The sequence below is a fragment of the Ammospiza caudacuta genome, chromosome 12 (genome assembly GCF_027887145.1).
Source record: "Ammospiza caudacuta isolate bAmmCau1 chromosome 12, bAmmCau1.pri, whole genome shotgun sequence".
In the NCBI taxonomy this organism is placed as follows: domain Eukaryota; kingdom Metazoa; phylum Chordata; class Aves; order Passeriformes; family Passerellidae; genus Ammospiza; species Ammospiza caudacuta.
Genome location: NC_080604.1, coordinates 13,696,042 through 13,710,545, shown reverse-complemented (window position 1 = coordinate 13,710,545; position 14,504 = coordinate 13,696,042). Strand labels below are relative to the sequence as shown.

Here is a 14,504-nt window from a genome sequence, read left to right as displayed (position 1 = left end):
CAAACAACTGCTCTGCTGGAGCCTGGGCAGATACTCCACAGTGAACAGCCCAAGGGGGTGCAGCCTGGGTTTGGCAGCTGCCAGCAGGAGATAATGGCAATGTAAAACTGTTTGCTTTCTTACCCAGCACTCCAGCCCTTGTCTTCTGCTCTCAGGAAGGATTTGTAAAGAAGCGACACTGTGTTACCCACTCAGCTCTGTCTCAGGGCTCTCCCCTCCCTGTCACCCTTCACATGCACACAGTCCTTTCTGGGGTTATCAGCTGCCTCTGACAGTGTGGGAAGCAAGGGACAGAGCCAAGGATGGAGAGCAAGGGAGGTGAAGAAGGAAGAGGGGCTCTGGGCTGATACCAACCGCACATATTTTAATATTTTTATTGTAAAACATGGCCAACACGTGCAAGGCTCCAGCCCAGGCTCACGGCTCCGGGGTGGAAGGCGGGCCCCGCGGGTGGTCAGGAAGCAGCCAAGGGACAGCAGGAGCTCCAGGCAGCCCAGAATAATGGCACTTCTGCAGCAAGAGCAGCTCCCACGCAGAGCAGCGCAGGGCTGGTGGCACAGGGACAGACACAGATCTCTCAGAAGAGGCGTTTCTCATACCTGTGAGGGAAGCAGCACCAGGGAGCCCCTTTACTGACCCACCTCACTCAGGTCAGGGACAAAGGTGCAGTATGGGACAGATCCTGCCAGCCCAGGGAGGGGAACAGCCTCAGCACCCTGACAGGCCAGGGCTTGGCCCGGCTGTGGTGCCACGGCAAGCCCGTGAATGGCACACCAAGCCAAGGGCATGGCAGCTGAGGTACAGGATGGCTGTTCCTCACACCCAATACCCCCCCAGGGTGCCAAGGCTCCTGCCAGAAGCACTTACGAGTGGAGGCCATGCACCCCTCCTTCAACCTGGGCAGATGTTGTCCTCTTCTCAAACTTCAGCTCTCCTGAGTACATCATGGCTCTGAGGGGGAAGCACACCTGTCACAAGCCAGGCAGAGTCCAGGGAGGACAGTGCTCTGGCACATGCTGAGCTGGAACATCTGGAATGAGGATCACTGGTTCCTCCAGCTGTGGCCAGAATGGTCTTTCCTGTGCTCCCAAAAGCACACTAGGTAATGTAATCCCAACATTTTGAGCCCAGCCAGCTGAATATGCCACAACAGACCATACTCCTGTGTCCCTGGGGCTGGCAGATCATTATGCACTGCCCACTGGAGATGAGGGAAGAGAGCTACAGATTATCTAGAACACACCACGGCTTGAGTACAGCTGCACAGGGACTCAGGCAGCAGCACCATGACCTAACCAGAACACAGACACGGGGAAGCACTCACCGGACTTGGGTCAGGCTCTTGGCACCGATATCCTGGCAGGAATGCTGGATCCCAGCAATAAGGTATGGAATGAATTTATGGATAGAGCCTTTGTCTTGCACTGCACCGGAGACCCCCTGGGCTACTTTAATTTTGTCTGTCTCACTGCATGAAAGCACAAATCAAGGGTATTTGTGAAGCACAGAAACCCCAAAAGCTTGATCTGCTGCCCCAAAGCACCGTCTCTGACCTGAAATACCGATTCTGGCTGCCCAAGTTCTTGTCCATGGCATCTAGGGAGCCCATGCCACGGTATTTCTTCAGCCTGATGCCATCCGAGAAGAAGTACTCGCCTGGGGCCTCCGTGGTGGCAGCCAGGAGAGAGCCCATCATCACTGGCACAAGATATCACCAGGAACAGCACATCAGCGGCAGTGGCTGCAAAACCCCTCAGGGTTCCTGGGCACAGCACTGGCTGCAGCCCCATGCCCCCAGCCACCTGCAGGTAAAGCCCTCGTGCCCAGTGTGGGCCATATGGAAACACCTCCTGGGAGATTGGCCACAGTGTGCTCACCTGTGGAGGCCCCCAGTGCCAGGGCCTTGGCGATGTGCCCGACCGTCTGGATGCCGCCGTCGGCGATGACGGGGACGCCGAACCTGCGCGCGTACTCGGACACCTTGTACACCGCCGTGGCCTGGGGACGGCCGCACGCCAGCACTGCGGGACAGACACACAGCTCAGCCCCAGCCCGCAGCACGGCCCCGTCCCAGCAGGCTCGCTCAGGCTCCCTGCACACGCATGCTCCAGCACTCAGAACGCACAAATCCCTGGGCTCCGTCCCTAGGCCGAGTCCAAGAGAAGCAGGTGCCCGGGAGGTGCCTGCTGAGACGTCCTCACAGCCCTTGGCTCCAAAAAGCTGGGAGTGACCTCGGGACTGGGGGCTTTGGTTGGATGCCTGGGATCAGACAAGACTCGTGGCTCGATCCTTGTGCACAGCAGACATGTGGGGAGCTTGGGAAGGAAATAAAGCAAATTCCAAAAGCCCCTCTCCAAAGCATCCCAGGCATGTAGCCATGTCCCACTGCTGGCTCTCTCCTGCAGCTGCCAGACCCCTTGTCCATGTACCCAGCATCTTTAAGATGTGCCTCTTGAATGGAAAGGCAGTTGGCTGGGAGAGAGCTCATATGCCTGTATATGCTATAGATATATTTATATCTATGCATAAAGGTCTGCATATACACACAAACACACATGCAGCAGTGGAAAAGGAAAGAGGCAGAATGGTTTGGTAATAATTTATCTTCCTGCCCTGCAATGTAGCAAGGGTTCCATCAAGTTTCGCTGCCCCATGAGGAGAGAGTTATTAGCTTTGGATTTACTTGTTCTTCCCAGTCATTAGCAGTTAAGCTTCCCGTTATGTGAGGAAAACCAGCACAAGGCATGTCTTGTAACATGTTTGTCAGCCACAGGCATGCAAGAACACTGAGATAAGCTTCTCTCAGGGAGACGTCCCTTCCCCACCATCAACTGGAAGCCTTTTCTTCAGTCATGGTTAGTCCCATAAACTGGGAAAGATTAAGGCCATTCAGTATTAGTACTCTGGAGTGTGAAATCCAGGTGTGGTTCAGCCTGCACGGCGGCAGTGCTGGCAGCATGTCCCTGGCAGAGACCTGCAGGGGCCAGGAGGATACAGTTTCTCTACTCCCAGCACTCAGCAGCAGCTGCTGAGGGAGGGCAGCCAGACTGCAGGCTGAGATTGTGACAGAACTAAATTTAATCAGACCCCAGCGTTCAGCTCAGGCTCAGCCAGCCAGGGAGAGGCTGCCAGCTTCATCATCAAGAGATGGTCTTGCAGTTCTGCACTGCTGAAGGCCACAGTGCAGCTGCAAAATGCTGCTGTGGAAGAGCTCTGTGGAGAGAAACACCCATTTCTGAAGGGTTTTGAGTCCAGGGTCTATGGGAGTGTGCCACAGACAGTGCAGGGCCTGCAGAAACCTCTCAAGCACAGAGACCAGCCCTTTTAAGGCACAGCTGGGCTCAGGGCCCCTGGGAGCATCGTGCCTCTCGAGTGTCCCAGTGCCCAGTGCCACAGCCCCGCAGCGCAGGCGTCCCAAGCGGGGTTCTGAGCACACACACACATCACACGGTCAGGGAAGGGTTTGTCCCTTTCAGTGCATTGGCAAAGGGTGGCCCTACAAAATCATCTGCTGGAGAAAACCTGCCAGGATCTGCTGGAGTAAACCTCTCCCTTTGGGGTGTGTCAGAACTAGGGGCAAAGACAAAGCCTAAGGCTTCCCTTGCAGGGGCTGCTTGGTCAGAGCATCAGAGCAGAGAACACTGCACCCTGGGCTGGGCAGGCAGAAGCTCCTTCTCTCCACAGGATTTGGTGGGGAGAAGATGGAACACAGCTGCCAAGGTGGCCAGGTGCAGTGAAGTCCCTCTGTAACTCGGGGAAGCCAGCCCCATGGGAAGGGAGCACAACTTGCCCAGAATTAGAGCTACATTTTGAGCACGATCAAGAACTGCTCAGGGATCACCTCCCAGTACTGGATCAGCAGGAGCATGACTGGCTAGGGATCCAAAAGGTGCAATCAGGCTCCTAACTGGAATTTGGAGTGGAGAGAGGACAGGCCTGAGTTCCCTCAGCTTGGACAGTTCAGATTCTGCTTTATGAAATCAGAGAGGCTTCTCAGATTTAATTTTAGATTCAAAACCAGTATCCAAAGCCACAAAACCCCAAGTGCATCTACAGCTAAATTATTCTCAAACAAGCAGTAGGGCCATGTGCAGCCAAATCAGGATCCTGCTTCAAGACACATAATTAGGGTTGGGAACAGGGCAAGTGACTTACTATAGGTGCCCGTGACAGTAGAAGGGCATTTGGGGCTGTGGGACTTTAGGTCTGGAGGGATCTTTGGAGCAGCTAAACAAAAACAAACACACACATTTTAGAGACAGAAGAACAGCAGCAGAACAAAGGACCCCAGAAATGACCTGCTACTGGGCAGAGCATATGGTGGGACAGAGCTGACTTTGAGACCCTTCCTAGCCTGAGCCAAGCCAGAGGCCAGATCCAAGGCAGCCAGGCCTGGCTGTGCACAGCACATGCTTGCCCTACCCCAGCAGCCACCAGAGAGGTGACCCCGACCCCAAAAAGCCAGAGCTCTTTCCCTTAACAGCAACAAAAACCTGGGAAGCTGCAGGCAAGAGTTCTGCAACCACATCTCCTGTGAAGTGCCACATTCTGCCTCTGGTCTACACCTTCACCAAACACAGCACCCAGCCCCATTCCCAGGGCAGCTGGAGGAAGCCCAGGGACATTCACCACTGTGCAGATCAGAGCATGCCTTTGCCTCACAGCCAGGGCAGGACATGTGTGTCCTGGCTCTGCTCTGGCTATGGAAGTGTCAGCCCAAGGATACTCCTCCCTCCTCAGAAAGCTGACCTGAGACACTGCCCTGACTGGAACCCCTGCAGCCAGGCAAAGCAGGAACACAGGACAGGTCCAGGGCTGCTCACAGGCTCCATGCTGGAAAGGGCAGAGCCAATGCAGCTCCTACAGCCAAGCAGCTGCTCATTTACTGCCTCCTGTGGCACAGACCAAGGACTAAAGCAGTGAGGGGCTGTGCTGGTGGACTGCAGCACCTTGCTGCACCACCACTCTGCACCCCACCTGAGGCTCAACACACAAGGACTGAGTCTGTCATCAAGACAGACTTTCTTCAGGCCCTGGGGGATGCCTCTCTTGCCTCTTAGCTAAGGGTGGCACAGCCTCTGCCCCACACAAGCTCTGTCTAGCTGCAGAGACAAAAGCAAGAAATCCCATTTTGGCCTGGAAACTGCAAAGGCATCGAGCCCAGATCAATAGTCAAGCATCACACACACTGCTGCCAGAGGCAAGGGAGCACAGACAGCCCAGTGTGCTTCACCCATCAGCACTGGGGATCCAGTAAGCCCCTCTCCCTGCAGAGCTGCCTGTCAGCCCCATTCCACACCGAGCCAACAGCTCCCCTCAGGCAAAGCCACCATCTGCCACACCGGCTCTACTCAGTCTCAGTCAGTCCTGGGAAATGCCTTTGCTGCTGCTGCCACCCCAAGGGTTGGAAGTCCTGGACAAAGGGGGTGAAAGACGTCTTCCTGATGGACACTGCCCTCAAAACAGGAGAATTCCATCCCAGCCATGCTGCTTTTCAGCAGGGAATTTCTACTAAACACGTGTCTTCAGCCTATTTAGGAGTAGCTGATCTCTCTCACCTTCCTGTGTGATGCAGATGGAGCCACTGCCCATCCCGACCCTCAGGGCATCAACCCCGGCGTCAATCAGGTTCTTGGCCTGAGCCGCAGTCACCACTGTGGGGAGCAAAAATCGGTTTGAAAGCAGACAAGCACATTTGCAAACAACACTTCTTCCCCATGGCTGCCAACATCCCCCACCCTGGCTAACAGCCTGTGGCAGAGCCAGGCCTGTCAGGGAGGGGCAGTGAGTTTCTGCTCAAGCTGCCACAGTGGGTGAGGTGACACTGCCCCTTCAGGCTATTCTGCAACTTCTACCCAAAGGCTGAGGCAGCACAAGTCATGGCACGGTCCCAAACACTCTCCGGGCCACACGAGGTAGGGAGGGCAGAGTACAGGGTAACAGCATCAAGTAAAGACAAGGACCACTGGGCTCTGCTGTAGAGAGGCAGGGAAAATTGCCACTAGATTTCCACATCAAGCAGTATTCATTACTAAGCAAAATTTTAAACTGGTGTGTAAAATAAACTAATGCATAATGTGCCATGGAGGACTGTAACATGCTGTGCTGCAGAACAAAGGTTTTAAGTATCTGCAGCAGTAAGGTACTGCCCTGTGTCTGCAGTGGCCTTGCTCCATTCCACAAGTCAGAGGAAACCATTTTAAGCCCACAGAAATTTACCAAGATGATCATTTCATTCACATCCCTGCAGCTCCCTCTGTGTCTAAGAAACAAATGTCCTTTAAAGACAAGAGTTCTCAACACACGCCTACCGTTTCCTCCAATAACTTGTAGGTTGGGATATTTCTCCTTAATATATTTAATCATATTGATCTGGAAGATGGAATTCCCCTGAGAGGAATCCTGCAACAGAAAGAAAATCAGTTTCAACCAGAATTTCTGCAGATTACAAATGCAGCTTCAGAAAAGTTTCAGATTTTCACTCTGCTTGCTGGGGTCTCTACTAAGTTGAGTAATGGGCAAAATGACTCCCCAAATTGGGCATGGAATCCCAGCAGAAGCTGCTGCCAAGATGGGAATGCATTTCCCTGCACAAGGGAAGTACATTGTAAAGATTTCAGTATTGTAAAGACTTCAGTAATATCCTTCAGGTTTAATCCTGTAGCTTCTACAGAACGGAACAAGCAGAACATCTGGCTGTGGATAAGAACCATCTGGCTCTATCAGCAGGACACTGTCAGCCCTGTCTCAAACTACAGGTGAAATTGAGAATGTTCCTTGTGAAACCCAGCAGGGCAGGTGGGGGGATGCACCTCCTTACTGTGCAGCAGAGCAGCTCAAATACCAGATGTGGAGCACTGAGCCCTCAGTCCCTGTCAATCTCTGTGACCCAGTCAAATGATGTCTGTTAAACATTTCCCACTGCACAGCCGTGCCCTCAGAGCACAGCACACTCACAGTATCACAATCGATGAGAAAACCATGTGCAAATACAGGCAGTGACAACTGTACCTGAAAGTTTACAGGCCAGAAAGGGAGACCAGCAGAGCAGCTCTGGGCTCACTGATCACTCCTGGACATCAGTAAGAGAGTAACACAGTAACAAACACCAAAGGGACGAAGGGAAACTGATAAGCTGAATATTCAAAACTAGTCAGGAACATCAGAGAGGCTGGTGGCAGAGTGCAAGAGGTATTTGTAGAAGATTCTGTATTAACTGACAATGTTTCTCTTCACAGCCTTCAGGGCTTCAATGCACCCTAGGAACTCCTTCAGGTCACATAAATCTCCAGGGAAGAAGAATCCCTCCAATCTGAGGATTCTAACCTGAACAAGACTGAGAGGTCAACAAACTGCCATATTCTAACACAGAAAGGCCTGTGACAAAGACAGTGACATTCATCCAGCCTGGGGACTCAAGCCCCAGTGTCCCAGGCTGACACAATGCCCAGGGGTGCCCAGGGGTGCTCACCAGCACGACGGCATCCACGCCAGCCTGCACCAGCAGGTCCAGCCGGTACTTGTCATCCTCGTGGGTCCCGATAGCGGCCCCGCACAGCAGCTGCTTCTTGGCATCCTTGGAAGCCAGAGGGTAATCCCTGTTCTTCTTGAGATCAGTGCGGGCAATGATGGCCACCAGCTCGTCATCTTCATTAACAATTGGCAGCTTGCCTGGAAACACACAGAGAGAACATCACTGCAGATTTCTGCAGGACACAGGCATTAGCTCAGAGCACTGCAGCAGCGGGCAGGCAAAAACTGCTACAAGATGGAGACTCAGGTGTGTTACCATATCTTGCTTGGCCATGGATGCCAGCAGCTCTGGCTTGAGAAACAGAGAAAGGAGTTTATAGGACTGGAGAAGGACTCAGTATTTTTACATCAACCATAGAAAATGTGTGCATTTTTTAATAACTAGGCGCACAACACCCTATTAAAAATCAAACTACTAAACCCTAAGAGGGATGAACTGAGCACTGAAATGCAAAGACCAGGCCAGAAAATCAAAGACGTGGCTGGACAGCCGAACACTGGGCTGCCAAGAATCCCTCAACTCCAAACACATTTGAGATGAAGGCAGGTGAACTCTGTACCCCAGCAGAGGGCTGTGGGCACTGTGTTCACCGCTGTCTCCCATGTTTCACCCACACAGAGACTGTGTGCCCACATTCACCCAGCACTTCCACAGCTCTCCCTTGTGCCACAGACAGCCACAGGTACCTTTTTTACTCCTTTGCAGAATTTCATTTGCTTCCTTCAACATTACGCCAGCTGGGGCCACAACAAGATCTTCCCGCTTTGTCATAATCTAGTGGGTGGGAGAAGATAAAAAGTCACAAGAACTCCTTCACACTGATCTGAAAATACCAAACCCCCCTGCCCACGTGAAACACTCTGCAGTGGCCGTGCAGGAGTGCTCCACAAAGAGCCCACAGCACAGCAACACGCCTCCAGGAACACACAGGAAAAGCCTCCAGTATGCTGTCCCCATGCAGGCTCTGGCATCAAGCCCCAAGCCCATCAGTGCACTGAAACAGGAGATGGCAGAAGGCCTCAGGAACACAAGTGAAAGCACCTGGAAACCAGGGACAACTCTCGGGTGACCCTTGTTTGGGATATCACCCTGACAGCTCTCCCTTTCATTGGAGCACATGCAAATAAGGGCTGGAGACAGCTTGGGAGTCCCATGCTGTGCTGGCAGAAACGGTGCCGCCCTCAATCTTGTGTTCAGGCAGCATCTCCCATGCACAGGCCCTGGAAGGGCTCTGCCCAGAATAACCCACTGCTACTGCTGGTAAGGACAGTGGGGCAAAGGAGGTGAATCAATCCAAATATGCTCAGCCACACTCACTCTGACAAACGAGCACCACAACACGATGGAAAGCAAAGGGCAGTGCTGGACAGTGGGGAACATCTGACCTGCTGTGGTGGCTTTCATCACAACAGTGCTCTCCCACTGGGAGGGCAGCTGAGAGAGATAATGAAATCTCCATCCTTGGAGATTTAGACACAGCCCCACAAAACCTCCTCCAGCTCAACGTGCCTTGAGCAGGTGGCTTGACAAGGGACCTCCAAGTCCCTTTCCAACCACAGCATTCTGTGATCATCAAGTCCCCATGAAAGGTTATTTGAGAAGGCTGGGCAAAGCTAAAAGGGTGCATTCTCTAACTCTTCAGGAAGGTAGGTCAGTTGCATACAAAGAAGAACATTTCAGTTATTTATACCATAACAACAGACATTTTGCATTGGAAAGAGGCTGACCATGCCTCCATCTACCGAAAATGCTGTGACAGAACCCACACCTCAAGAGAAGCCTGAGGCATCACAGACATATCACAGAACCACTAGGTTAGAAGAGACCTTCAAGATAATCGAGTCCAACCCATGCCCTAATACCTCAATTAAACCATGGCATTGAGTGCCACATCCAGCCTTTTTTAAAACACCTCCAGAGATGGTGACTCCACCACCTTCCCAGGCAGACCATTCCATGCTTTATCACTCTTTCTGTAAAAAACTTTCCTAATATCCAACCTATATTTTTCCCTTGCACAGCTTAAGACTGTGTCCTCTGGCTCTGTCAGTTGCTGCCTGGAGAAAGGGACCAACCCCACCTGACTACAACCACCTTTCAGGGAGTTGTAGAGACTGATAAGGTCACATCTGAGTCTCCTTTTCTCCAGGCTGAGCACCCCCAGCTCCCTCAGCGATTCCTCAGGGTTTGTGTTCCCAGCCCCTCACCAGCCTCGTTGCCTCCTCTGGACACACTCAAGTGTCTTAATGTCCTTCCCAAACTCTGGGGCCAGAACTGGACACAGCACTCAGGGTGTGGCCTCACCAGTGCCCAGTGCAGGGGGAGAATGACCTCCCTGCTCCTGCTGGCCACACCATTCCTGATCCAGGCCAGGAGCCCTTGGCCTCCTTGGCCACCTGGACACACTGCTGGCTCACGTTCAGCTGGCTGTCACCAGCACCCCCAGGTCCCTTTCTGCCTGGGCACTGCCCAGCCACACCATCCCCAGCCTGTAACACTGCAGGGGGTTATTGTGGCCAAATGCAGGACTGGGCACTTGGACTTATTAAACTCCATCCTATTGGACTCTGCCCATCCATACAACTGTTCCAGGTCTCCCTGCAGAGCCCTCCTGCCCTGAGGGACACCCCTGCTGCCTGGCTGCAGCATCAGTCACCACCACTCTCCAGCTAGCTCTGAGCCCAGCACAGAGTGCTCCTGTCCCAGGCCTGGGCTGCAGCTTTGCCAGGAGTGTGCTGGGGGAGACAGTGCCAAAGGCCTTGCTGGAATCCAGGCACACAACAACCACAGCTATTCCTGCATCCACCAGGAGGGTCACCTGGTCATGAAAGATCAGGTTGGTCAAACATGACCTACTCCTCCTAAACCTCTGCTGGCTGGCTCTGATACCTTGGCCATCCTGTAAGTGCTGTGTGATGACACTCAGTATGAACTGCTCCATTACCTTACTGGGTACTGAGGTCAGGCTAACTGGCCTGTAATTACCAGGATCCTCCTTCCCACCCTTGTTGTGAATAGGTGTCACATTGGCCAGCTTCCAGCCATCTGGAACAAGCACCACACACTGACAGCAGAAAGTTTCCTGCTCTGCAGTGCTGAATGACCCAAAGAAAGTATGAGGAAAGATCCTTATCTCGCTCCTCTGATAGGCAGCATTGCTTCAAAGGGCCACATGCACTTTTATAACCTGCTCCTAGTTTAAGGCTCTTGTATCATTATCTTGTATTTATAGCTGATTTCAAACCAAACAGGGATCAGCATGTGACACCACGTTTGGTCAGCAAGAGCTAAAAATATTTGTGAGCCAAGAGGAAAGCATGGCCAAGAGGCACTGGTGGTGTAACCTGACAGCACCGCAGATCTCCAGTTACAGCTTGTGTAACTGGAATCACAGAACGTTCTCCTGCACAGGGGAGTCTGGCAGCAAAGCATTATGAAGTCCAGACTGCAAGTTCAGGGGTTATTTGAAAGAACAAGTAATCCAGATGATGCACAGAGGAAAAGGCAGCCCAGAAAAGGAAGCTCAGCACTTGGAGAGTTTGCTGGGCAGAGCACAGCTGCTACAAAGCTGGCAGTGCCAGCATGTGGGACTACAGCAACAGCCACAAACACCAGCAATTAATTAGTGAAGCAGGGCTGAGGTTCCACAGCACTGAAAGATAATCCTCATAATTCACACAAACTGCATGGTCTGCACTGCAGGAGTCGCTCAGAGAGTGCAAACGAGCAAGACACTCTCCCCTGGAAATACACTCACAGACAGATCTGCTGAGCTAAGCTGGAGCTGCTCCCTCCCAGGGGCAGAACACCCTCACAGCCACACACTCACCCTTATCCTTATCACAGGCCACACAGCTTCCTAACATAGTGTTCACAGCCCTCAGGTGTGAACACTTCTCACCTCACCGAGGGGCAGGTCATGCTCTGACTCTTTCAGGAAATCAATATCTCTGGACGAGATGATCCCAACCAGCTTGCCCCCCATCTTCCCATTGTCCGTGATGGGAATCCCACAAAATCCATGACGAGCTTTTGCTTCAAACACATCTCGCACTCGGTCATTGGGGCTCAGCACCACGGGGTCTGTGATGAATCCTTGCTCGTATTTCTGAAAGGAAGCAGATCCAGCAGCCAGGCTGAGTGGCACTGCCAGGCCAGACAGGAGCGAGGCACGTGCCTGCAGGTTACTGCAGCCACTCACACGGGTCTGCCATCACCCAGCCGAGCCACATGCTCACCAACAGGACGACTCTCAAACCAGCAACAAGGCTCACCCAAATAATGTTAACATGGAAGAGCTTGCAGGCTAACCTCCTCCCTGAAATGATGGGGAATATTCCCACACCAGGAGGACTCAACTCCCAGGCTGACCACAGACAGTGTCTGGCACACAACAAGAGGGCTGTGCCTGCAAACCCTGGCAGCACTACAGCTCTGAAACACGAAGATCGGGCACACGTCAGCAATCTCCTCACACAGCTCATTCAGCGAGGCCAGACCCGCTCCCACCTCCACAGAGCGCCCTGTGCCAGCACGGTTTGGTGCTGCCGTTACAAGCACTCACCTTCACCTTCCGCACCTCGTTGGCCTGGAACTCCGGGGTGCAGTTGTGGTGGATGAACCCGATTCCTCCGGTCAGCTGGGGACACAAAAGCGGCTGTGAGTCACCGCAGCCCCTGCCCGCGCTGCACCGGCCGGCTGCGGCAGCGGGGCCGGCACGGATGGAGCTCCGGGCCGGGCCTCGCCCCGAGGCGCTGCGGGACCCGGGGCAGCCACGCGGGCGCCTCAGGCAGCGTTTCCTGCCCCGCCAGCCCGGTGATGGCGGCACAGGGGACCCGCCCTCACGGGGCCGCACTCACCGCCATGGCGATGGCCATGCTGGCCTCGGTGACCGTGTCCATGGGCGAGGAGACCAGCGGCGTCTTCAGGGTGATTCTCTTGGTCAGCGCCGAGGTCAGGTCCTGGCGAGGAGGCAGGCGGCGGCGGCGGGTGAGCGGCGGCACCGGCGCAACCCACGGCCCGGCCCCGGCCCGCTCCCCCGCCCCGGCCACTCACCACCTGGTCGGCCGTGAAGTCGATGTACCCCGGGAGGATGAGGAAATCGCTGCGGGGGAACGAGGGGAGACGCGTCAGCGACCGCGGCGGCCCCGCGCCCCAGGTCCCGGTCCCGGTCCCACCCCCGTGCCGGCCGCACTCACTTGTAGGTGAGGCCATCGCCGCAGCTGAAGAGCTGCTGAGCCGTCAGCCCGTCGTCGGGCACGTAGCCGGTGCCGCCGCTGATCAGGTAGTCCGCCATGGCCCCGCCGCGTGCCCGCCCCGCCACACCGAGCGCACGCGCGCCCCAACGGCCGCCGGGAGAGACCCGCTGTGCCCGCCCCGCCACGGCGTGGACAGAGCGCCTCCGGTAGGGCCACAGCCGACAGCGCCCCCTGGCGTCGCGGAGGGCCCCGGAGCGGAGCAGCACAGCCGCGGCTCCCGGCCTGCGCTGCGCCGGGCGGCAGCGGGCACACACCGGGCACACACCGGGCACGGCTGTCCCTCTCAGCACCTCCTGAGCAGCTTCTCGGCAACGAGCCCGTACGTCTTCAGCCCGGTGACATCGCGTCATCGCGGCTGTCCTGTAGTCAGGCTGAGCAGCCGGGTCCATGTACCGGCAGGAAGCAACAGGAGAGAGCTGAACTCCAGTGCAGCCCAGTAGGCCCTGCGTGCCAGGCACCGCCTAGGCTGGCACCAGCTTGTGGCATCAGTACAGTGCGATACCTGCTGTAAGACCACCTTAAAAAGCCCAGCTACAGATGACATGGTGACATGCACAGACTGCGGGTTGGGAGCTGATTCCAGCTACTCCTGCAGCTTGAGAAGACAAGAATAGGTTTGTTGGGTCGCTGGTGAATGCAGAGCTGGGACAAGCCAGCAGAATCCAAAGCAATCTTGTAAGTCAAAGGGAGCTGCACAAAAGATTAAAGTCAAGAGGCAGCAGCGAGGCCAGTCTTGCACCTTAAAGGGGAATGAAAGGCAGAGAGGCAGCAGTCTCACCAGAGAGAATCCAAGGTGATCCCAGCTAGGCATCAGCCCCCTCTTCCCAAAGCCACCAGGCCAGGCTGTACAAACAAGCAGTGTGAAGAGGACAGCTGCACACTGGGGATGGGGGGTAGCACCTTCAGATCTGTGCCACAGACTGGGGCTGGACGGAGGATTTTGGAGAAGAGCAGGGGGACTGTGCCAGGAGGAGCAGAACAGGCACAAACACAGATCTGCCTCAGAGGAGCCTTACAGGACATAGCAGTTGGCTTTTTCCAGGATGAGATGTTCCCATCCCTGCAGTTCCATTTGAGCATCAGGAAAAGTTCCTGTACTGCAGGTTACTGAACAACTTCCTCCTCTTGGTTTACTTGTTGTGACATTCCAGACTCAGCCTCAGAGCACAAGGGACATGAGGACAACCACACCCCTTCTGAGCAGCTCCCCAGAACACCCTGCCCAAGGCAACCCCCTGTCTAACTAGTTCAGGGACTAAAGTACAGTGCAGTGCTCCTGTGCCTACAACTCCCTGCTGCAGAAGGTTAATTCCTTGTTCAAAGATCAGAAAGCAGCTTCAAGAAACGTGTTCCTCATGTTGCCCTGTAGGACACAGGAAGTGAACAGAGATCGGAAAGCACTGCTTGCCAAGGACACGCACCCTCGAGTCAGCATCACCTGTCACAGGATCAGCACAACAGGAGGCATCATGCCAGACCAAGATCAGCATGACAGGTCTCTCTACCCTTATTTTAAAAAAGAACAGGCTAACAAAGGTTTACTGAGCCTACCTGGGAGGGACACACAGATCTGAGCTGTTGTGCTACAGGCACGGGCACAGCAGTAAACAGGCGTGTTGGCTTCTGTTCCAACAGAAACATCAGGCAAAGTTTAATGATTCTCAAACAGACTACAACAAAGGCTGCAGGGAAAAACATTTTATTTCCAAGCA

General features: G+C 54.3%; 1 protein-coding gene across 2 annotated transcripts; it reads right to left on the bottom strand.

Annotated features, from left to right (window-relative positions):
- Positions 1–344: 344 nt before the first annotated feature.
- On the bottom strand, positions 345–12,886 carry IMPDH2 (inosine monophosphate dehydrogenase 2). Of its 2 annotated transcripts, XM_058813108.1 has the most exons (15): positions 12,733–12,886; positions 12,590–12,638; positions 12,394–12,495; positions 12,099–12,173; positions 11,436–11,642; positions 8,221–8,308; positions 7,472–7,671; positions 6,312–6,402; positions 5,559–5,654; positions 4,156–4,227; positions 1,878–2,021; positions 1,554–1,698; positions 1,325–1,468; positions 868–951; positions 345–599 (listed from the first exon to the last, which is right to left on the bottom strand). In XM_058813108.1, exons 1-15 carry the CDS (start codon positions 12,828–12,830, stop codon positions 578–580), a joined length of 1,617 nt encoding a protein of 538 aa, XP_058669091.1. In that variant the 5' UTR covers positions 12,831–12,886; the 3' UTR covers positions 345–577. The 2 variants fall into 2 exon arrangements, with proteins under 2 accessions (XP_058669091.1, XP_058669092.1); XM_058813109.1 differs by lacking the exon at positions 4,156–4,227.
- Between the last annotated feature and the right edge of the window lie 1,618 nt (positions 12,887–14,504).